The 23376-nt window shown below is 38.1% G+C and overlaps 1 protein-coding gene across 1 annotated transcript in view; it reads left to right on the forward strand.

Annotated features, from left to right (window-relative positions):
• The first annotated feature begins 2782 nt into the window (after nucleotides 1–2782).
• Nucleotides 2783–23376, forward strand: part of MTTP (microsomal triglyceride transfer protein) — a 60506-nt gene continuing 39912 nt past the window's right edge. Inside the window, exons 1-5 of the mRNA XM_023734704.1 lie at nucleotides 2783–2843; nucleotides 9211–9398; nucleotides 14242–14385; nucleotides 21704–21811; nucleotides 23215–23331. Coding sequence (XP_023590472.1) covers nucleotides 2783–2843; nucleotides 9211–9398; nucleotides 14242–14385; nucleotides 21704–21811; nucleotides 23215–23331 — 618 coding nt within the window. The remainder of the gene's footprint in view (nucleotides 2844–9210; nucleotides 9399–14241; nucleotides 14386–21703; nucleotides 21812–23214; nucleotides 23332–23376) is intronic.

Here is a 23376-nt window from a genome sequence, read left to right on the forward strand (position 1 = left end):
CAGGACCAGGCAGTGTTTCTTTCTGTTGTACATAGGGTTGCTGTGAGTTGGAAGTGACTTTATGGCACCTAACAACAACATATTCCCGAAATTACTTCACTTAATTAATCTGTGCCTCATTTTTCTAGTATGTTAGAGGATTTTTTGTGAGGATTTACTAAAGAAAAAAAAGGAAAGTGCTTAACATGGAGTAATTGTTCCATAGATGGTAACTCTTATTATTTATTACTGTATAAACTGTGCTTCTGCCCTGCTTCACATGCCATGTAAAAGAACCAGTGAGATTTGAGAAATATCTTCCACATACATTGTACTGTTTGCTCTACTCCATTTTTAAAAAAAATTTGCGCTTCTAGAAAGTCTTAATCAACAAGAGGAGAATGCCTCTTTGTTATACAGAGTTCACTGAATAGCAAAAGAGCTTGGTATTCTATTTTATCTCTGGTGAAACAAGGTCAAGATGTCTTCTCTCAAATATTTTTGTAAAAGGAAAAAGTTACAAGTAAAATATAAAATGATCAGGTCATTTATTACTGACAGAAGCAGCCTTATTTGAACATCCTAGACTGAAATAACTACTTAATATAGTGACTGATAAGAGCCTTCTAGTGGAAAGCAAATGCTCAAGTGAAACAGAATTTGTTTTATTAGGCAATAGTGACATGTCTTTTATTGGTTGGACTCTGATAAACACCTGACAACGAATAGTACTTTACCCGAAGAGACACGTATCATGTACCACATAGACTAACCACAAACGTTAAAGGTCTATGGAACTATGAGCCTCACATAGAAATACAAAAGACGATTCTTACAGAATCAAACAGGATGCAAACTAGTCTTTGATTTAGATAAACATGTGCGTAAGATTTAAGTGACTATAATGGCTCATATTCCTGTTATATAATGCAGAAATTGTGGGAACACACAGAAATCTGTTAAAAAGCAAATGAATAAAACGTTTTCACACTACCTTGTATTCATAATGCCTACTGTTCATAAAGGAGCCCTTATTGCGCAATGGTTAAGTGCTTGGCTGCCAACCGAAAGGTTGGAGGTTGGAACCCACCAGCTGCTCGGCGGGAGAAAAGACCTGGCAATCTGCTCCGGTAAAGATTACAGCCTAGGAAACCCTATGGGGTAGTTCTACTCTATCCTATAGGATCACTATGAGTTGGCATTGACTCGAGGACACACAACAACAACAACATCTGTTCATAAAATTGCATATTCTTCTAACAAAGGTATTTTTCTAAAAAAAGAAAACAAAAGTTTAACCCTAGTAAAATTTAGTATTTAGAATTTTAAGGTGATATTCTCAGCAACACAGTTTGTTTTTGTTTAGCTACTTTGGCCATGATTTGTATACAAAACTTACGATAGCAAATGAAGTTTCTAATCTGAATAGAAAATAGTGACAATTTTCATCTTTTAGTTCTTTATATAAAAATATATTTCAAGGCGAAATGTGCTTAACTTTGGAGATTTTTATATTTTATTTTGTACCCCTGCCTATCAAGTCTGCTATCTTTTATCTGGGTTGTCTAGAAGATTTAGGATCCAGGTTAGGATTCTAGAAAAAGGGTTTTGAGAGAAACCAGTGTAGATTCAGGAACTCATTTTAGATTGGAACATGGCAATAAATGTTTTCAAACACATGAAAACAGCCCTTCACTAACACTTTATGCACTTCATTGTCCAAACATTCCCACCTGCCCCCCAAGCTGTCTTCTTATACTGGGTTTTTTTAATATCAGATCTCTCACACAAGAGTTTCCAGGGACAAGAGTTGGTTCAGTCAGGCATACTAGGGTATTCACTTTAGTTCTAGAGAAGTTTCCTGATTAATTTTCTGTAGCAAAAGTTCTGAAGGCTGGGATTTTCCCCCTGCACCTCTTCCTAGAAACGGGACAAATAAAGCACCAGACTCCATCTAGCTAGTCTGGGGACTCAGACAAGTGTTTCTTGTCATAGATATAGCTAGAGGTATACTATGATAGTTCTACTGTGGTATATCCAAATGTGCTCCAAAACGCTAGCATAGTAATGGTAACGAATTAGTCATCCATTTCTGTTAGTTGCTGTTGAGCTGGCCCCCGATTCATGGCGTCCCCATGCACAATGGGATTGGATCATTGTGATCCTTTGAGTTTTCATTGGCTGATTTTCCACAGTAGATCACCAGGCCTTTCTTCCAAGTTTGGAAGCTCTGCTGAAACCTGTTCAGCATCATAGCAACACAAGCCCTCACTGACAGACAAAAGGTGGCAGTATACAAATAGCATGAAAAGTTTAAACGTGACCATAGAAGAAATAGTAAAATTCAATTCACTTTAGCTGAGCTTGAGAATCCCTATAACCTTTCCACATAAATTGGTGAAATGTGAAAATAGGCAGTTATAAGCATAATGGTGATTATGTACCCAGCAGAAGAGCCTCGCTATCAGTTTTTCTTGAAATGTCCCTCAGTACTTCTGCATTTATCGTAAGGTAGACTGGTTTGGATTAGCTCTCAAAAATGAAAATTTTCTTGATTTTCCTTAATGAGTGAAAAAAAATTAAAAAGAGTGAGAAACTGAAAACTGCAGCCCACCTAAGTTTAATCATTAACAGTGAGCACTTCAGTGAACTTAGGTCCTGATTTTGGAGTTTGGAATCTGACCTTTCCCCAAAGATAAACATTATTGTTGGAGATTCTGAGGAGGCTCACTGCCTTCTGAAGAGTCCACTTCTCAGTGACTCTTAGCTGGGGACTGGATGCATAAGAGGGTAGCTAGTCAAGATGATTCTTCTTGCTGTCCTTTTTCTCTGCTTCATTTCCTCATATTCAGCTTCTGTTAAAGGTAAGTTTGTGCTGCCTTTTGCTAAACTTTAATTTCAGTCTTTGGGGGACAAAGTGTGTGTGTGTGTGTTTATAAGGAAAGAGTTCCTAACTAAACCATCTTCCAAACCACATACGTTAGGGATGTTTGTGAAGGCATGACTGCGTTGCAATGAAAACCAAATTCAGATTCTTACATACATTAAGGAAACAGAGATTCCTTTGAGTTTTCCTCAGCCCAGTGTGCTCCTTGCTTCAGTTTCCCGTTCGTGCTCTATTTTTAAAAAAGGGGGAACAAAAGATGCCAGCTATTGTTACCTATTTCTGTTGGTCATTCACTGAATGCTGTCCCCTTATTTGAATAGTAAAAGAAGATTAAAAAGAACTTTCTAAATTTCCTTCTGGTTGCTTAGCAATGTGACGTCAGGAAGAATTAGATTCAATGAAAAAGGCATTTGATTTGCCAAATAATTATGAATGAAATGATAAAACAATGCATTTAATTCCATTGCCATTCAAAAGTGATAGAATTATGATAGTTTGTCAATTCAAAAAAATAAAACTACATGATACAGACTTAAGAAAAAAGATATACGATATTTGAAAAAATAGTATTGCTAGTTATAGTTTAAGATAAAGTTATTTTAAAAAGATATGAATTGATACCCTTCAGAGAAAGCGTGCAGAAAACCCACAAATATATTTTACAAAGAATGGTTTTGAAAAGCCCTGTGAAATGAATTAATAGTGAAATCTTGTTTAAAATCAGCTGTATCATAAACTTTTTGGATTTCTAAATGTTGTACCTTGTAAAATGACCACTTTTTAGAGTCTCTTAAGGAGAAACACTGTCAGAAACAATTGTTCTAGCATATAACTTAGTATGATGAAGTCTAACTTTAAAAACTACTTGTTATGGTTGTTAAATGCTGTTGAGTACTTGATATCTGACTGAGGATTGTCTCATGGAGAGCTTGCTATTTTATTATCTGTTAAATAAACTGTTGAGAATTTGAAATGTGAGTGATTTCAACAACATAATAGCAAAGCTTATACCATGAAGTTTTCAAATTAATACATTTATAAAGGTTTTAAAAAAGAATTATGTATATATATAATTATAAGTGTGTGTATGTATGTGTATATATATATATGTATATATATATATATACACATACACACACATGGCAATGACATACAGAAAAGTATGTCTTAGAATGTGACAAATAGTTGCAGTTTTTTGTGTACAAGTTCAGAGGCAAATCCAAATTATCAGAACTTGAAGCTTATGCCATTTAGGGCCCGTCTTTGAGAAAAGATTATAAAAACAGCTTACTTTTGAAAATTTTACTAAAAAAAGATGTGATATGAGTATATATTGCTAGGGTGCCCTTACAATGTCTTGGAAGGAGCCTGGGCAAGTGAGGGGGCCTAAAGCTTACATTTCGTTGGCTCCAGGGTACAAAATACTTATGCCAATATAATAAATAAAAAGTACAGGACTTGACAGCTGTCTATCAATCTAGACCCAATATGCATTTGTATTATATAGCGTCAAGATTTAATGATAGACTTCTTGCCCTTTATACTGACTGACATTTAACTAGCAAACTACTGTGAAGACTCTACCTTAAAATCAGGCCATTCTAAATTTAGAGATCACATGTATCACCTCAAAAGTCATCTCTAATTTAAATTACCAATGCACCTATATAGCAAATTCCCAGATCTGGGTGAATGGTGAGGGCAAATTGGACTGTGAAGAGAATGGAGGAGGGATTAGGATTCCAAATTCTGAAATTAGTATTTGGAAGCAATATGCTGAGTTTAAACACTCTATAAAGACTCAAGTTTTCGCTACTGTTGTTAGCTGCCATTGAGTAGGCCACCAAATCATGGAGAGTCCATAGATAATGGAATCGGAACTTTGAGATCCATAGGGGCTGATTTTTGGAAGTAGATCACCAGATTTTTCTTCCTAGTCTGTCTTAATCTGGAAACTTCACTGAAATCTCTTAAGCATCACAGAAACACACAAGCCTCCACTGAGAGACGAGTGGTAGCTACGCTTGAGGTGCAATGGTGGAAAAGTGAACCTGGATCTCTCAGCTGGAAGGCAAGAATTCTGCAAATGGACTTCCACTGCCCTCCATGTTTTCTCTACCTTTTCTTAATTATACTTTATGATGATGCATCTATTCTCAGTGCCTTCTTGCAGTTTTCTTTGTAGACTTTTACTTTTGATAGCCCACACATAAACTTTCTATTTAATCTTGTCACCTTTAAACTTGAACCATCCTTTCACTTCTAGTCTTTCTCTCAGCTTCTGGCCCTACCATTACTTTTCAGTCCATTTATATTAATCACCTTTCAGTTCTCTTCTTATTTTAACTTCGTCCTATTCTTACTTCTGACCTTAGTTTTCTGTTGGATTCTTAAGCTCCATTTCCTATCACCCTATCATAATTGCACACCTCTTCACACTTCACCTTTAGTTATCTCTGGTTTGTCTTCTTGTCAATTAACTGTACTTACTAAATTCATCAGGGAGCCCTGGTGATGCAGTGGTTAAAAGCACTCAGCTGCTAACAGAAAGGTTGGCAGTTCGAACCCACTGACTGCTCTAGGAAAAAGATGAGGCAGTTTGCGTCCTTAAAGATTGACAGCCTTGGAAACCCTATGGGGGCAGTTCTACTGTGTGCTATAGGGTCACTATGAGTCAGAATCAACTCAACAGCCGTGGGTTGGTTTACTGAATTCATCTAAGTTTGATCAATGAGTATTTTAAGACATTTCTTAAAGATTCAAAACTAAGAGTATGGTTGCTTTTAAGTCAGTTAAAAATTCTAAATGCACTTGAAGGGCAATTGAAGAGGTACTTCTTTTTGGTTAAAATTAATTTCTTTTGGTTTTATGAAACAGAATTAAGTTAAATTTATGCCTCCATTCTTAGTGTTGCAGGATCTAAATAACATCAATGGAGAAATACTTATAAAAAAGGAAAGGATGACAGGGACAACACTAAAGCACAATACATTTATTTGAGCTGTGTTAGGCTGTATGTCCTGTTGAAAGAGATAGGAAAACAGTATCGGAGAACAAGGCCCTTCTTTCCTATACTTTATCACTTCCAAGTGATTATCAAGAGCTGAACTGTTACATGGTTGTTTTTCATATTCTTTTGACTAATAAAGTAAAAGTAGTAGAAAAATGAACAATATGATAGTTTGGAAGGCTTTGGAATTTAAGAAAAGCTACCTTCCCACCAAAGTTTTCATGTTTATTTTCATCAGAAGACACCTTCCATCTATATGTGATCAAATTGACAACAGGAAATTGAAAGGATACATGAAAAGTTTAGGGGGCAATGAATTTGTGTTAATGATGGTGAAATGGCTTGGAAAAGGTTGTCGAGAAAGATGGCACAACTTGAAGAATGTAACCAATGTCATTGAATTGTACATGCAGAAACTGTTGAAGTGGCGTATGTTTTGTTACGTATATTTTCACCAAAAAAATTCTACAAAAAAAAAAAGAAAAAGAGGAGGATGTCTTCATGCAGTCCACAAAACTTGGATTTCAGTAAATTTAAAAATCAAATTCCATATCATGGCTGCCATTTGGTTGAACGTAGAGTCTAATTCAGTCAGCTTCCTTCAGATGTCATAATAATGCTTACCTTTCAAGATAGCTGTGAGGATTAGATAAGACAATACCTATTTCCTTTATAATTTGAGAAGTGCCCTAAAAAGAAGTCCTTCCTGGACAAAATATCTTCCCTGGCCAGATATCCAATGTTTGAATTTGTAGCAGAGTCCCCAGCTAAAATGCAAAAAAGGTGGAAATAAGGGTGGCTGGAAACATTCACATACAGACTTCATCTTCTTCAAGGTGTTTTCTCAGACCTCTGCTTTTTGTATCTCAGCTCTTAGATTCTGCCTGATTTGCTGCTTGGGCACAGTCTGTTTCTGGGTGGACATACTTGGATACCCACTCCTGCACTGCCCCCTCCTGGTTCTTCTCAATTCCTGTTAAATCCCTTTTTGGAAGACTTGCCATATCATTTCACTCCACCACCCAAAACTCTCCAGTGGCTTCCCATTTCATGTAGAGTTAAACCTCAAGTCTATACAAGTGTCTTCCCACCTCTTGATGCCTGTATGTATCTATTTGACCTCATCTTCTGCTGCTGTGCTTCTCATTTACTCAATTCCAGCCTCTCTGGCCATCTTGCTTTTCCTCCGTTACTCCTGCACGTGACTTCCTCAGGGCCTTCACACTTGCTGTTCCCTCTGCCAGGAATGCTCTTCCCACAAATATCCTGTTGGCTAGCCTAAAGCCTTTGCTCAGAATGTCACTTTCTCACAGAAGCCTTTTTCTCAGCAATGCCATTTCCCTTCTTTGTTTTCTTTTTCTTCATTAACACTTGTAACATACTACATAGTTTGCTTACTTACTTTTTTTTCTCCCCAACATCTATCATCTATCTCTCCTCTTTTAAATGTAAACGCTGAGTGTGGAGATTTTGTCTGCTTGTTAATGGATATAATCCCAGAGCAAAGAATAATGCCTACCATCCAGTAGGTGCTGAGTACATCCTTGTTGAATGAATGAATGGATTCTTAAGTCACTGCTTAGGAATGGAAAAGAATTCAATCTAAAGTTTTAGAGCAGTATAGGACAGGTAAGGAGAACCCTGGTGGTGCAGTGGCTAAGAGCTCGTTTGCTAATCAAAAGGTTGGCAGTTTGAATCCACCAGCCTCTCTTTGGAAACCCTACTGGGCAGTTCTACACTGTCCTATAGGGTTGCTGTGAGTCAGAACCAATTTGATGGCAATAGGCTATAGGACTGGTTAGAGCTTGGTCTCTAGAGCCAGATAGTCTGCACTGAAAATCCTGGCTCCACCACCGACGACCTCGGTGACCTTGATAAATTGTATAACCTCTGTGCTCCTCTCAGTTTCCTCATCTATAAAATAAGAGTTATGATAGCACTTAACCCCATTAGGTTTTTGTGAGGATTAAATGAGTTAAAACATGTAAAACATGTAGAAGAGTTAACTATCTAATCATTTTTTTCTCTGGGCAGTAGATGCTGCAGTAGGAGGTGGAGATAGTGAAGGAGATTGTTTCTGTGTAGATGGTAAAGGCATTACAGAGAGTTTCTTAATTTTTTTGGCTTTACAAACTAATTTACTTCCCACCTAGTTATTCCAACCCCCTTTCATGTGCGTATTTCCTGAGGAGGGGAAGAAAGTTATGGTTGCTTATTATAGTTAACTATGAGTCAGAATTGACTTGACAGTGTTGAATTTGGTTTTTGTTTTTATTATAGTTAACTAGACAATGCAACCTGTTAGCACTGAGAAAAAATGTATACCGAAATTGTTTTTGTACTATCTCTTGAAAGCTATAGATAGAAAATATACAAAAAGAGTTTGTATGCCATGAACTTCATCTCTGGGAAAGACTTGGTCTTTCCTTTACATTTCTTTGGGATAAGTTAAACCGAATTGGAGAGTGTATGACCCAGTCCATGTATCGATTTTCTTGGCTCACAATACTGAACTGCATATTATTTGGTATTAAAGTGCCAATGCCAAATTTAAGACTGTGCTAAGATTTTATGTGGTAAAACACCATTCTATCTAGGCACCAAAAACAAATTAAACCCGTCATGACTGAGTCGATTCTGACTCATAGCAACCCTATAGGACAGAGTAGAACTGCCCCACAGGGTTTCCAAGGAGTGGCTAGTGGATTTGAACTGCCAAACTTTTGGTTAGCAGCTGAGCTCTTAATCACTGCGCCACCAGGGCTCTTATCCAGGCACAGCTAATTTAAATTTACATACATCTAGCGCCAAAATATATCTTTGTTATAAAAGTGTGCTAAATAAATTAATGGAGTAAATTACATTGGAGGGACATCCTTTAACCAAATTAAGCATAGGGACTACCTTCTAACCTTTAAAATTACCTTGGCATTCATCTTTTTGCATTTAAATAATATGTGAATTACAAATGGTTCTTATTATTTTTATAAAGCAATCCCTGACAGGACCTCTACTACGTAATCATGTTCACATAACTAAAAAGAATACAGTGGCATTAAAAAAATTCTATAGCTCAGCCAGGGCAATATTTAGATGGATAATTTGATTATTAGGGATACAAACTAGAGTGTTCTGAAATGGGAGATTATTTGTTTGTTTGTTTTTCAAGTCAATGATTTCAGCAGAAGGAAAAGTTGAAACAGAGCCTAGTTCTTTCATTCAGCAAATATTTACTAAGCTCCTGCTGGGCACCAATGTGGTAGACAATGAGGAATGCACTGATAGAAAGATACCTTACAACTAAAACTTTACTTGTGTTACTATCTTTCTGCAGGTCACACAACTGGTCTCTCATTAAACAATGAGCGGCTGTACAAACTCACATACTCCACTGAAGTTTTTCTTGATCGAGGCAAAGGAAAACTCCAAGACACTGTGGGATACCGAATTTCATCCAATGTGGATGTTGCCTTATTGTGGAGGAATCCTGATGGTGACGATGACCAACTAATCAAAATCATGGTGGGCATTTTTCACCAGAAAGATGCAAACATTCAACGTCAGCAAAGTCTTTGAGAAGTGTATCACTCAACATCACTTGTTTTGTGCTCTTGGCTGTATGCCTATTTGGTTTGTTACCTATCACTAAAATCAGTACATTTACAATTTTAGCTTTTGCTAATCAAAAGTGCTCTAATCTTTTTAAATCTTAGAAGATAGCATATACTGGTAAGTAATTGGTAGTGCCCCCACATGTCTGTCAGTTTGCTGGACTGTGGAGGCTTGCGTGTTGCTGCTATGCCACCAGTATTCAGATACCAGCAGGGTCACCCATGGTGGACAGGTTTCAGCTGAGCTTCCAGACTAAGACAGACTAGGAAGAAGGACCCCGCAATCTACTTTTGAAAAAAATTAGCCAGTGAAAACTTTATGAATAGCAGTGGAACATTGTCTAATATAGTACCGGAAGATGAGCCCCCCAGGTTGGAAGGCACTCAAAAGACAACTGGAAAAAAGCTGCCTCCTCAAAGTGAGTCATCTTTAATGACATGGATGGAGTCAAGCTTTCAGGACCTTCATTTGCTGATATGGCACGACCCAGAATGAGAAGAAACAGCTAGAAACATCCATTAATAATAGGAACGTGGAATGTATGAAGTACGAATCTAGGAAAATTGGAAATCGTCAAAAATGAAATGGAATGCATAAACATCAATATCCTAGGGATTAGTGAGCTGAAATGGACTGGTATTGGCCATTTTGAATTGGACACTGTATGGTCTACTATGCCAGGAATGACAACTTGAAGAGGAATGGTGTTGCATTCATCAGCAAAAAGAACATTTTAAGACCTATCCTGAAGTACAATGCTGTCAGTGATAAGATAATATCCAAACGCCTACACGGAAGACCAGTTAATACGACTATTATTCAAATTTACGCACCAACCGCTAAGACCAAAGATGAAGAAATTGAAAATTTTTACCAACTTCTTCAGTCTGAAATTGATCGAACATGCAATCAGGATGCATTGATAATTACTGGTGATGGGAATGCAAAAGTTGAAAGCAAAGAAGAAGAATTGGTAGTTGGAAAATAAAGCCTTGGTGATAGAAATGATGCTGGAGATCTCATGACAGAATTTTGCAAGACCAATGACTTCTTCATTGCATATGCCTGTTTTCACCAACATAAACGGTGACTATACACATGAACCTCACCAGATGGAATACACAGGAATCACATCGACTGCATCTGTGGAAAGAGACGATGGAAAAGCTCAATATCATCAGTCAGAACAAGACCAGGGGCTGACTGAGGAATAGACCGTCAGTTCCTCATGTGCAAGTTCAAGTTGAAACTGAAGAAAATTAGAACAAGTCGATGAGAGCCAAAGTACAACCTTGAGTATATCCCACCTGAATTTAGAGACCATTTCAAGAATAGATTTGATAAGGTGAACACTAATGACAAAAGACCCGAAGAGTTCTGGAATGACATCAAAAACATCATACATGAAGAAGCAAGTAGTCATTAAAAAGACAGGAAAGAAAGAAAAGACCAAAATGAATGTCAGAAGAGACTCTGAAACTTGCTCTTGAACATTAAGTAGCTAAAGCAAAAGGAAGAAATGATGAAGTAAAAGAATTGAAGATTTCAAAGGATGGCTGGAGAAGACAAAGTAAAGTATTATAACGACATGTGGAAAGAGCTGGAGGTGATAGAAAAACCAAAGGGAAGAACACACTTGGCATTCCTCAAGCTGAAAGAACTGAAGAAAAAATTCAAGCCTCAAGCTGCATAGTGAAGGATTTTATGGGGAAAATATTAAACGATGCAGGAAACGTAAAAAGTATAGGGAAGGAATACACAGGGTCATTATACCAAAAAGAATTGGTCAATGTTCAACCATTTCAAGAGGTAGCATACGATCAGAAATGGATGGTACTGACAGAGGAAGTCCAAGCTGCACTGAAGGCAATGTTGAAAAACAAGCCTCCAGGAATTGACAGAATACCAACTGAGATGTTTCAACAAACAGATGCAGCGCTGGAAGTGCTTGCTCGTCTATGCCAAGAAATTTGGAAGACAGCTACCTGGCCAACCGACTGGAAGAGATCCATATTTATGCCTATTCCCAAGAAAGGTGATCCAACTGAATGTGGAAATTATCTAACAGTATCATTAATATCACACACTAGTAAAATTTTGCTGAAGATCATTCAAAAGTGGCTGCAGCAGTATGTCGACAGGAACTGCCAGAAATTCAGGCTGGATTCAGAAAAGGACGTGGAACCAGAGATATCATTGCTGATTTCAGATGGATCCTGGCTGAAAGCAGAGAATACCAGAAAGATGTTTACCTGTGTTTTATTGACTATGCAAAGGCATTCGATTGTGTGGATCATAACAAATTAGGGATAACATAGTGAAGAATGGGAATTCCAGAACACTTAATTGTGCTCATGTGGAACCTGTACACAGATCAGGAAGCAGTTGTTTGGACAGAACAAGGGGATACTGCGTGGTTTAAAGTCAGGAAAGGTGTGCGTCAGGGTTGTATCCTTTCACCATACCTATTCAATCTATATGCTGAGCAAATAATTTGAGAAGCTGGACTATATGAAGAAGAATGGGGCATCAGGATTGGAGGAAGACTTGTTGACAACCGGTGATATGCAGATGACACAACCTTGTTTGCTGAAAGTGAAGAGGACTTGAAGCACTTACTGCTGAAGATCAAAGACCATAGCCTTCAGTATGGATTACACCTCAACATAAAGAAAACAAAAATCCTCACAACTGGACCAATAAGCAACATAATGATAAACAGAAAATAATGAAGTTGTCCATTTTACTTAGCTCCACCATCAATACCCATGGAAGCAGCAGTCAGGAAATCAAAAGACACATTGCATTGGGCAAATCTGCTGCAAAAGACCTCTTTAAAGTGTTGAAAAACAAAGATGTCACCTTGAATCTAAGGTGTGCCTCACCCAAGCCATGGTATTTTCAATCACATCATATGCATGTGAAAGCTGAATAATGAATAAGGAGGACCGAAGAAGAATTCGTGTTGATGAAGAACATTGAATATACCATGGACTGCCAAAAGAATGAACAAATCTGTCTTGGAAGAAGTACAACCAGCATGCTCCTTAGGAGGAAGGATGGCGAGACTACATCTTACATACTTTGGACATGTTATCAGGGGGGATCAGTCCCTGGAGAAGGACATCATGCTTGGTAAAGTAGAGGGTCAGTGAAAAACAGGAAGACCCTTGACGAGATGAATTGACACAGTAGCTGTGACAATGGGCTCAAGAATAACAATGATTGTGAGCATGGCACAGGACCGGGCACTCTTCCGTTCTGTGGCGCATAGGGTCGCTATGAGTCAGAACTGACTTGATGGCATCTAACAATAACAACAATTGGCAGGATAGGATTAACCAGTAAGCAGAGTACGCACAGCCTTACAGTAAGCAAGGTATGCATGGGCTTAATTGTGTTTACTTACTAACAAGTAGTGCACAATTTCACATGGGTTTCACTACATCTTTGATATGATGAAAAACAGGTGAAATTGTGCGCTGCAGATTAGTAAGAAAGCACAAGTAAGTAAGTGAGTACCTTGCTTATTGGATAATCCATCCCTGGTAATTGGAATATAATATCCAGTTCTACATGTTGTATAAATAGAAACATTAAACTAGAATCCACTCAAAGTGTTCTAGGAGTGAGTGAGGAGTCTAGAATCCATGTTATAGGAAAAACAATTGAGCCAACTCTAATTGAAAAAGGAGACAAAATTAAGAGATGACTGAGTTCTTTGATATAACATGTGCAATTATCAATAAGGGAGTAAACCTGCTCTGTATTCATCTTGAAGAAGGAACCAGGCCCACCCTCAACTGGAAGTGTTTCGTTGGTCACTGGTTTAGAATTTATGTGTTGAGAAACAAGGTTGAATTTGGTGGCCTCTGGGATCTCTTCCAGCTTTAAGATATCATGATTCCATATTTGATTTTCAAGAATCTAAAGGCAATAGATCCTTCAGTAAAGTTGGTTATTCTGCATATTAGTATGAAACAGGAACGCAAGACCAAGTACTTGGAGTAAGATGTGCTGTATTGTAACCAATGTGTATATTTATACCAAAACCAAACAAATCCGTTGCCGTCGAGTTGATTCTGACTCATAGCAACACTATAGGTCAGAGCAGAACTGCCCCATAGAGTTTCCAAGGAGTAATTGGTGAATTAGAATTGCTAGTGAGGTGTTATTGCAATACATCTACCAAGTAATCTTTGCTTCTCTGGATGTCTCTAATAGTTATCATATCTTTCAAGTTGGATCAAAACTTCATCATCTATCTCTCTGAGTCATTTTTCAATAGAAGAGTAAACCATTCTACAGAAAACATTGTGTTCCCCTTTGTTCAATAATTAGACCGGTTATTTTTAACTTTATATATATAGATGAAGTAGAATGGGGCAAGATTCTTTCCAGATAAATGGTACAGATAGTGAAGAGAAGATCAGGCAGATAATAACAGATCAGAATGAATGCAGAGAGAGACAGTGACTCAGAACAGAAATATCCAAGTCACAGTTATTGGAAGCCTGAAGTCACAGATTTCCTTAAGTATCAGTATTTTTACCTAGTTCAGATATTTAACTTTTGAATATCTTCTCCATTCTTTTAAGGTTAATGGCTAGGTCCTTGGAAGCATGGATAGAAAAATGACAGAAAAAAATTATAGGCTCACCCTGTCTATTCCTTTACCAGTTTATTTTCTAAGAGACTTCTATGGAAACAGACATGGGAAATTTTTCTAATAGGTTTCTTTCCATGACTCCAGATAAACGATGTAAATGTGGAAAATGTCAATCAGCAGAGGGGACAGAAGAGCATCTTCACGGGAAAAAATACACTCAAAATCATAGGAAAGGAAAACTTGGAAGCTCTGCAAAGACCTGTGCTCCTTCATTTAATGCATGGAAAGGTAAATGTGATTGTTGGGGTCCTGCATTCTTATTTCTCCAACTTCTTATTTTTCTTTCTTCCAGTAGATATTATTTTAAGGTGGTGATGTAGTCATGCTAACTGGATTTTTTTCCAAGAACTAATAAACAGAAGTTGCATATTAAATGTTTCAGAAGTAAATAAAAATAGTGAATTCCCTTACATTTTCTAGCCATTTATGTTTTCTATTTTTATGCAAACCTTTGTAGTAGATTGAAGTATTTATTTACTGATGATAGGCATTGTTAAACGTGCATTCTGTATCAAATTAGAAGGGATTATTAAAATAGTATAATACAGCAAATCCTTGCAGCATGATTTCATAAATCCAGGAAAGCAGACAAATCATGAGAAAGAAAGATGTAACTTAGATTGATAGCAACTGATCTCAAGATTATCAATGTCTGACTAAACTACAAGGTTAAGACCTTGGAAAGGGTGTGACATTTCTAAGATAGAGTTGAGTTTTTAGAAAAGTATTGTATTGTATTGTATTGTATTGTATTGTATTAGGTATCTAGAGCTGCTATAACAGAAATACCACAAGTGGATGACCTTATCAAATAGAAATTTACTCTCTCACAGTCTAGTAGGGCACCAGCTCCAGGAGAAGACTTTCTCTCTCTGTTGGCTCTGTAGAAAAGTGTTTGTCATCAATTGTTCTTTGGTCTAGGAGCTTCTCTGAGTAGGAACTCTGGGTCCAAAGGATGCATTCGGCTCCTGGCACTACTTTCTTGGTGGTATGAGGTTCCCATGTCTCTCTGCTAGCCTCTCTCTTTTATATTTCAAAAGAGATTGGTTTAAAACACAATCTAATCTTGTAGATTGAGTCCTGCCTCGTTAACATCTGTCACTAATCCCATCTCATTAACCTTATAGAGATAGGATTTATAACACATAGGAAAATCACATCAGATGAGAAAATGGTGGACAATTGCACAATACTGGGAATCATGGCCTAGCCAAATTGATACATATATTTTTGGGGGACACAATTCAATCCATGACAAGTGTTTAGATTATTAAAAAACTATACAACTTTGAAAATCACTGTATATATTAAAGTAGTGAATGGACCCTCATATCCATTTGGAAATCTGCTCATAAAATTCTTTAAGGGTGCATTACTTATGTTTTGATCCTAGTCTATTAAAATAGTCTTAATGTATTTGCAATTGAAAAGCAGTAATGTCCAGTGAGTTATTAGGCATTACATATCTGGGTTAATAAAAATACACATATTGTACTGACATATACAAAAGTTCATCAGTAAAAACAAGAGCTCAATTTTAGGAACCACAGTAGAGGAACAGAAAGGGATCTGTACATTTCTAAAATTAAGCTTTCAGTTAAGATTTAAAATAAAGGATGAAAATAAATACTTTAAAATATGTATTTCAGACATCTAATATAGTTGATTGAGACTCATAGCAACCTTATAGGGCAGAGTAGAACTGCCCCATACGGTTTCCAAAGAGCAGCTGGTGGATTTGAACTGCTGACCTTTTGGTTAGCAGCCTGAGCTCTTAACCACTGTGCCACTAGGGCTCTGATATCTTGCTCTTCATGATGCACATTTTAATAAAGCATTAAAAAGGGACTCACAAGGAAGGATCTTGTGTCCTCATGCCTCCCACAATCAAATATGAATCACCAACTTCAGGAATGCTTTCTCTTCCTTTGACACTTGTCAAAATATTCACCATGCTTCAGGCTTTGCTCATAGGCCCTTTCTTTTATGAATTTTGCACCATTCTGTTCAGCTGGAAATAACAATCCCTCTTTAGAACTCTCCAAGCCCTTTGCAGTTCACTCAAGGCCCTTATCACTTTCCTTTTGGTCATTTGTGTTCATTGCTTGATTGTGGTTTTGGTAGAGAAAGTTTCCTCTTTATATTCCATCCTGGCACCCCTCCCTCCACCCTCTTCCACTCCCTCTCTCCCCATAGAACCCAGAACCATGTCTTGCACTGGCTGACCTGGTATTCCAGTGAAGACTTTCCCAACATCTTCCCTAACCTCATAGTCCCCGGGGCTTATTTCTGTGGAGCCTTTATCACAGTGTATTATACTCCTATTTGTAGCCATTCCCATTCAGAGTAAGCTTTTTCTGGGCAGCAATTGTGTCTTTATCGCTGTATATTCAGCAGCTTGTTATAATTGGAATGTTTTGTAAAATAAATAAATGAACTAATAAGGTTATACGAGGCTAAAATGAGTTGGACTTTGAGAAAGGGTTTGCTTATTGTTGCTTAATAATAGCTAAAACTTACTTGGCACTTACTACGTGCCAGGCTGTGACTGAAAGCATTACATGAATTATGTCTTTTCTTTCATAACAGCCCTAAGAAGCAGGTATTGTTTTATCATCCTCTTATAATAGACAAGGAAATCAAAGTTAAGAGAAGTTAAGAAGCTTGCCTAGGATTAGACAAGTAGCAAGTGATGGAGCTTGGATTTGAAACAAAACCAAAACCCAAACCCATTGCTGTCGAGTCATTTCTGACTTATAGCGACCCTATAGGACAGAGTAGAACTGCCCCATAGGGTTTCCAGGGAGTGGCTGGTGGATTCGAACTGCCGACCTTTTGGTTAGCAGCTGAGCTGTCAACCACTGAGCCACCAGGGCTCCAGGATTTGAAACAGAGGTTCTAATTTCAGAGTCCATGCTCAAAACCTCCATGTTATGCTGTCTTCTAGCTGGAAAGTATTTAGGAAAATACCTGCCATTTTGGTTGAGTTGTAGTATTCCTTATTTCATTCTTCACGATGTCTGTTAACTCACTTTACTTGTATATGGTACAGCTTTGTTAACAACATTAAAAACTACTATTTTCTTCTCTGGGCTTCCAGTGTAGTGAGACACTGTGACCATAAAATACTGATTGCATTTATAATCTTAACGACAACCAACTACTTTATAGCTCCTTGGGTAACAGCTGAGTACAAGGTCTTTCGTCACACATGTTAAAGGACACAGTGCTCTCACTGTTCAAAGGCTGACATGGAGCTGCCACATCATTGCAGTGACTGCAACATGTCAGTTCTAGAGCTGTGGTGATTTACCATGGCCACAGGCTAAAGTACATTGTGATGTCGTTCACTTACATGATAAAATACTTGTAGGTAAAAAATGACCCTGGAGACTAAGAAATCACGTGGAAGTTTCAGTCACATCAGTGTCAGAAAGCGCATTACTTAACTATAATTTCAGTTTACTGTGAGAAATTGCTAGAAGACTGGCTAAACCGCTGATCAGCAATTTTCTTAGAGGTGTTTTCTACCCCTACCCCAAGCTCTAATTTAGTTTTACTCCCAGAAATTTCTGTGATTTCAAGGATGCTCCTCAGTATATATTTTTTCCTCTCTCCAAAGACCCCATTTTAAGCTCCCATATTTGCATTACAAACGAGTGCCCCTCAAAATACATAGATGCATATTCATTACACAGCTTCTTTTTTCCATGCCTTATCATCTTCCCAACATAAGTGTTTGAGCATGACTCTTTAGTTTTATCTACAAATCATAAACCAAGTTGGGAACAGGACAGTTATCTGGTTAAGTTGATTAACATTGATAAGCGAAAGATGCCCCAAGCTATAGTGTGGATTCTTTTCTAGCCTTAAATTAAGGCTAGAAATTAAGTGGATAATTACTAGATTTCCATTTCTGATTTTCACTGACTGCTATGATTAAATTAACCACCTGGCAACTGAGCATGCCATGTATTTTCTGTTGTTTCTAGGCATTGACTTCCTCTATGAATCTGGCAGAGTGACTGTACACACACTGAGTCTCCAAAAGAAATGTGACACCTTGAAAGCCTTCTAATTTCTCCTCTGTTTCCTTGTTTGTTTTCCAACGTGTCATTTCCTAGCTACGCCCTGTCTTAGATGCATACTGAAGATACATTTTGTGACATAGTTCCATCTAAGTAGAACAGATAGCATGACTAATCCCTGTTTTCTGGCATCCTTTCTGTTTAACTGTACTGTTTGGCCAGTTGATGGAATTTTGCCTCCTCTTATTCTTAAAAAATATATACAAATTAATGGAATCTATAGAAATCCCTGAAGTTATCAAAGATTTCATTTTACTTGGATCCATAATCAATACCCATGGAAGCAGCAGTCAAGAAATCAAAGGATGTATTGCATTGGGCAAATCTGTTGCAAAAGATCTCTTTAAAGTGTTAAAAAGCAAAGATGTCACTTTGAGGACTAAAGTGCGCCTGACTCAAGCCATGGTATTTTCAATCGCCTCATACGCATATGAAAGCTGGACAAGGAATAAGGAGGACTGAAGAAGAATTGATGCCTTTGAATTATGATGTTGGTGAAGAATATGCCATAGACTGCCAGAAGAACAAACAAATGTGTCTGAGAAGAAGTACAGCCAGAATGCTCCTTAGAAACGAGGAGGGCGAGACTTCATCCCAAGTACTTTGGACATATTATCAGTCCCTGGAGAAGGACATCATGCAGAGGGTCAGCGAAAAAGAGGAAGACCCTTGACGAGATGGATTGACACAGTGACTGCAACAATGGGCTCAAACATAGCAACGACTCAGAAGATGGCTCCAGAGCCGGTAGTGTTTCGTTTTGTTGTGGATTGGATCGCTATGTATATCGTCTCAACAACACCTAACAACAACAGCATAGAGAGAGGCATAGTCTTCCTGGTGAAACACGATGAATGATGCTTACTGACTTCAAGGGGAAATGGGCCTTGAAATTTGAGTGGAAGACGCACTGCTTCTCCTTCCCCACAATCTTCTCATCCCCCTCTGCATGGTTTCCTTGGGTTAAAAGTTTTCGTTTGTGACCAGGTTGCACCAGCTGCAGCTCCCTGGAGGCACTGGGGGCTGTGAATTCAGATAAGAGCCCTGTGCTCTCAGATGTTCAGAACTCGTTTCAATACTGAATGAAGTAATCAGCTCTATGGCTGGATATAATAAAGCTTACTCAGTTCCTGTTGTGAAATAATGAATTTAAGATTATTGCTGTGACAGCCATGTGGACTGAACTGCAAAGTTCTGACTTTCTTCTTCTTTTAATTGCAAGCCAGCTTAATTCTAAGACAGTTTGGAAACCAAGCTAATAGGAGATCTACTTTCGATCTTGTTGGTCGGCACAAAAGAAAGAAATTAAGCCCCAGAGGTAGCCGTGATAAAAATGACAAAGAGAAGCATCCACTTCTTTATGCTAGAGTAACAATAAATGCTAATAGAAAGAATGAAGAAAAAAAAAAAAATACAGTTTCTCTTTTTGTCTCACAGTTTACATTGTTTAGACTGCCAGGGGAAGAAAAAAAGTCTCTAACATCTTTTCCTTAGTGATCCAGTAGTTGAAGAACGCTTGACCTTATGTATGATCCAGACTAAATCTGAGACCTGGGTTTCCTGAAATTTTATGTAAAACTTTCTCAGTAGTACAGACACATTTTGTAGACTGGAAGTGGGGGTAAGGATGATACTATGGGTGTTTTTCCCACCTAATAGTACCTCTTGCTTTCAAAAGTGTTTTAAAACTCAGGCCAAGGAAGCCTGGGCCATGGGCATGAGTGCATTTTGCCACCATTGAGCAATTCTGTTTCCAAGCTCAAGCAACCCAGTTACGAACCTCTAATAGTCACTGTGGAATTCCTGGATGGCGCAAATGGCTAATGTGCTCAGCTGCTAACCAAAAGGTTGGAGGTTCAAATCCACCCAGAGGTACCTCGGAAGAAACGTCTGTTGATCTCCTTCCAAAATATCAGCCATTGGAAACCCTGTGAAGCACAGTTCTACTCTGACACGCACGGGCTCGCCATAAGTTGAAATCAACTCAATGACAGCTAGTAATAGTGACTGTAATTCTGGAGATATCATACCACCAAATATTTTGAAAAGGAAGTGGCACTATGATTACCAAAGAAGACCCAGTTTACAAAACAGAACATAAAAAACTCAGGCTTGGGTCTGAGTAATTGCCAATGATTTGTTTGAGAATATGATACCATGGATATTCAGACGCTGAGGTCACTATTACAGTTCCTTTTTAACCGGGACAAACACCATTCCAACATTTATAGATTCATCTAGTGCAATGACTAAAATGGATTGCCAGTTAAGGTATCTAGCAAATATGTCACCCGGCAGAGTGTAAGTCAAAAGTAAAAATAGGAATTTGAGGCAGTTATTTGGATAATTCAGGCAAAATATTTTCTGTTTCTGAGACATGAGTTTTATTCAGATTGGTTATTGAGTCCGGATAATTACCCAGCTTCCTGTTTCACCTTGAGTCATCATGGTTGGTTTTAAAGAGGAATAGGAAGACGGAATATTTCCGATAGAAATGCTCAGCTATAATTATCATAGACCTTGGAAATTTTTACACTGATGGTATCAATCTTGTTCTATTTCTAATTTGTGTGATATATTTGGAGTTAATACAAAGTGAAAAACAGCAGGTTGCTTTCTAGAAAATTCTCTTTGTACTTCTATCCTTAAACATGAGCTAAGTTATCAAAATGGTGTTCTTATTCCTGTGCCTGTAAATATCAAGGATGAAACTAAGTTAAGACGAGCTATTTACTTCCCTATTGCTGCCAAATCACAGTTACCCTCCTCATTTCAACCTCTATTCCTTGATTTTGAAAAGGAACCTCAAAGCAGTGCTTGGGGCAGGTGGTGAAATGGTAGCAATCTCCACCGCAAATCTTCCAACCTTCTGTATCTCCTTGTAACCAAGGCCAATATGACTGCTCACGTTGAGGGCAAGAAAACGTCAGCCATGTGGAATTTTGTCCACAGACATATGGTCATGCCTAGGCCTTTGTCAGAGCCTTTGTAAGCTGTGCCAGCTCTCGAGTCTCAAGGCTGGTGGTTGCCATTTTCTTCCAAGACCTTTTTCTTTGCTGTTATTTTAAACTTTGGCTAGTTTTTGTTTCAAGCAGGTTTACAGATTAACATGTTGACATGTTCCAAAAGAAGGGTCCTCATTTCCCATTTTGGGGCGGTCCTTCTTGCTTTCACAGAAATCCCAGCTTATCTCAGTGCTCTGTTCCCTTCCCTATACTGTACCCACCATGTTCACAGCCTCTATTATCAGTCTCCTTAAATTTCATATTCTGATGGTCTAGTTTCTTAGACATCTAAATTGCTTCTTTTCAGAAAAAGAAATCCCAGCTTTGGAATAGCAGAACTCTTCCTCCCAGAATTAATAGGAGTGAGAATCTGACCTTTTCCACCACTTATTTAACCCAATCTGATAAATGACATATTTTTGCTTCATTTGTGTTTTTCCTCTTTTCTCCTAGGTCAAAGAGTTCTACTCCTATCAAAATGAGCCAGTGGCCATAGAAAATCTCAAGAGAGGCCTGGCTAGCCTATTTCAGATGCAGTTAAGCTCTGGAACCACCAATGAGGTACTTACTATTATTAATGATTCAGCATCTTCTTTAACAAGGAGCACTGGTGGCGCAAAGGTTAAGTGCTCAGCTGCTAACAGAAAAGTTGGCAGTTTGAACCCACCCAACTGCTCTGCAGTAGAAGGACATAGCTTAGAAAACCCTATGGGGCAATTCTTCTCTGTCACATGGGGTCACTATGAGTCAAAATAGACTGGACAGCACCTAACATCTTCTTTAACAATAGGGGAACCAAGATTGTTTATATGGATTTTTATTTGTTCAGTGAAAGAGTTACTACCAGGGCAATCATCTGAAAAAGTGAGTTGGGTGGTCAAGTTTCATTTACAAATGAAGTAATTACTATTTATTCCAACATTTTATTACTTGAATACAAACTAAGGAGATTTGAATCAGTTATACTAAGGGGGACTTATAGAATAACTGGATGTTAGAGATGCAGAAAACCTTGGGGATTATTCCAATGTTCCCATTCATCACTATGCACCACTCTTCCACGAGGAGCTTATTAAGAATGTAAATTCTTTGGACTCACCCCCAGAGATTCCAATTCAGTAGATTAGTGAGGGCCTGAGTGTCTGTATTTTGACAGTCTTCTTGGATAATTGGCATCTATTGTCAGTTTGGGGAACCATTGGTTTACACCAGCTCCTTTTATTTTACAGATAAAGAAACTGGGGTTAAACTAGAGGAGTTAAGAGGGTCACCCAGTATCACACCTGTAGTCAAGGGCAAATCTGAGGCTAGAGTCCACGTTTCGTAGTCTGAATTCATGAGTGGGTGAGAAAATCTTCCCACAGAGCTGGGCCAAGGGAATGTTGGTTAGGTTGCTAGAACAGAGGCTGGGTGTGGTGCTCGCAGAGGTCTGAGGGAAAGCTCAGAGAAGTTAAACAGTGTCTGCGCTCTGTACTGAGATGTTTGCCAAACTCATCTTGTTGGTGTGATTAATAATGAGTTGAATTAATTCCACCATTTTCTAAGAATTTCTAATCATACTCACTTAGTCAAAGGTAAACACACACACACACACACACACACACACACGCAGCCTAAATTCCACATTGGAAGTAAACTCCCCTTGCCGCATGATCACAACTTACCAGAGGTTTCAGTTATGACCAAGTCATTTGTCCAACTCTTATTGGACATTAGAGAGAAGCAGGAAATCCTGTGTTATTCTGGGGACAGTAAGAAGGTACTAGTAAGACTCAACCAAAGAGAATGGAAAAGAAAATCTATATGCTACAGAAACATACCGAATTTTTCCTGTCTTTTTATCTGGTCAACCTAGAAAAAAAGGCTGTTCCCTGTGACATTTCCTGTTTTCAAGCCACTTCCCATTAGAATTCAAATGGCCCGCAAGGGAGTCCCAAACATTATGTTCTTACTTTTTTTCTTAGGTAGATATCTCTGGGGACTGTAAAGTGACCTACCAAGCTCATCAAGACAAAGTGACCAAAATCAAGGCCTTGGATTCATGCAAAATATCAAGATCTGGATTTACTACCCAAAATCAGGTATAAACAATATCACATTCTTTGAGACATTCAAATAATTACATT

The sequence above is a fragment of the Trichechus manatus genome, unplaced genomic scaffold, assembly GCF_000243295.1.
Source record: "Trichechus manatus latirostris isolate Lorelei unplaced genomic scaffold, TriManLat1.0 scaffold00071, whole genome shotgun sequence".
Classification (NCBI taxonomy): Eukaryota; Metazoa; Chordata; class Mammalia; order Sirenia; family Trichechidae; genus Trichechus; species Trichechus manatus.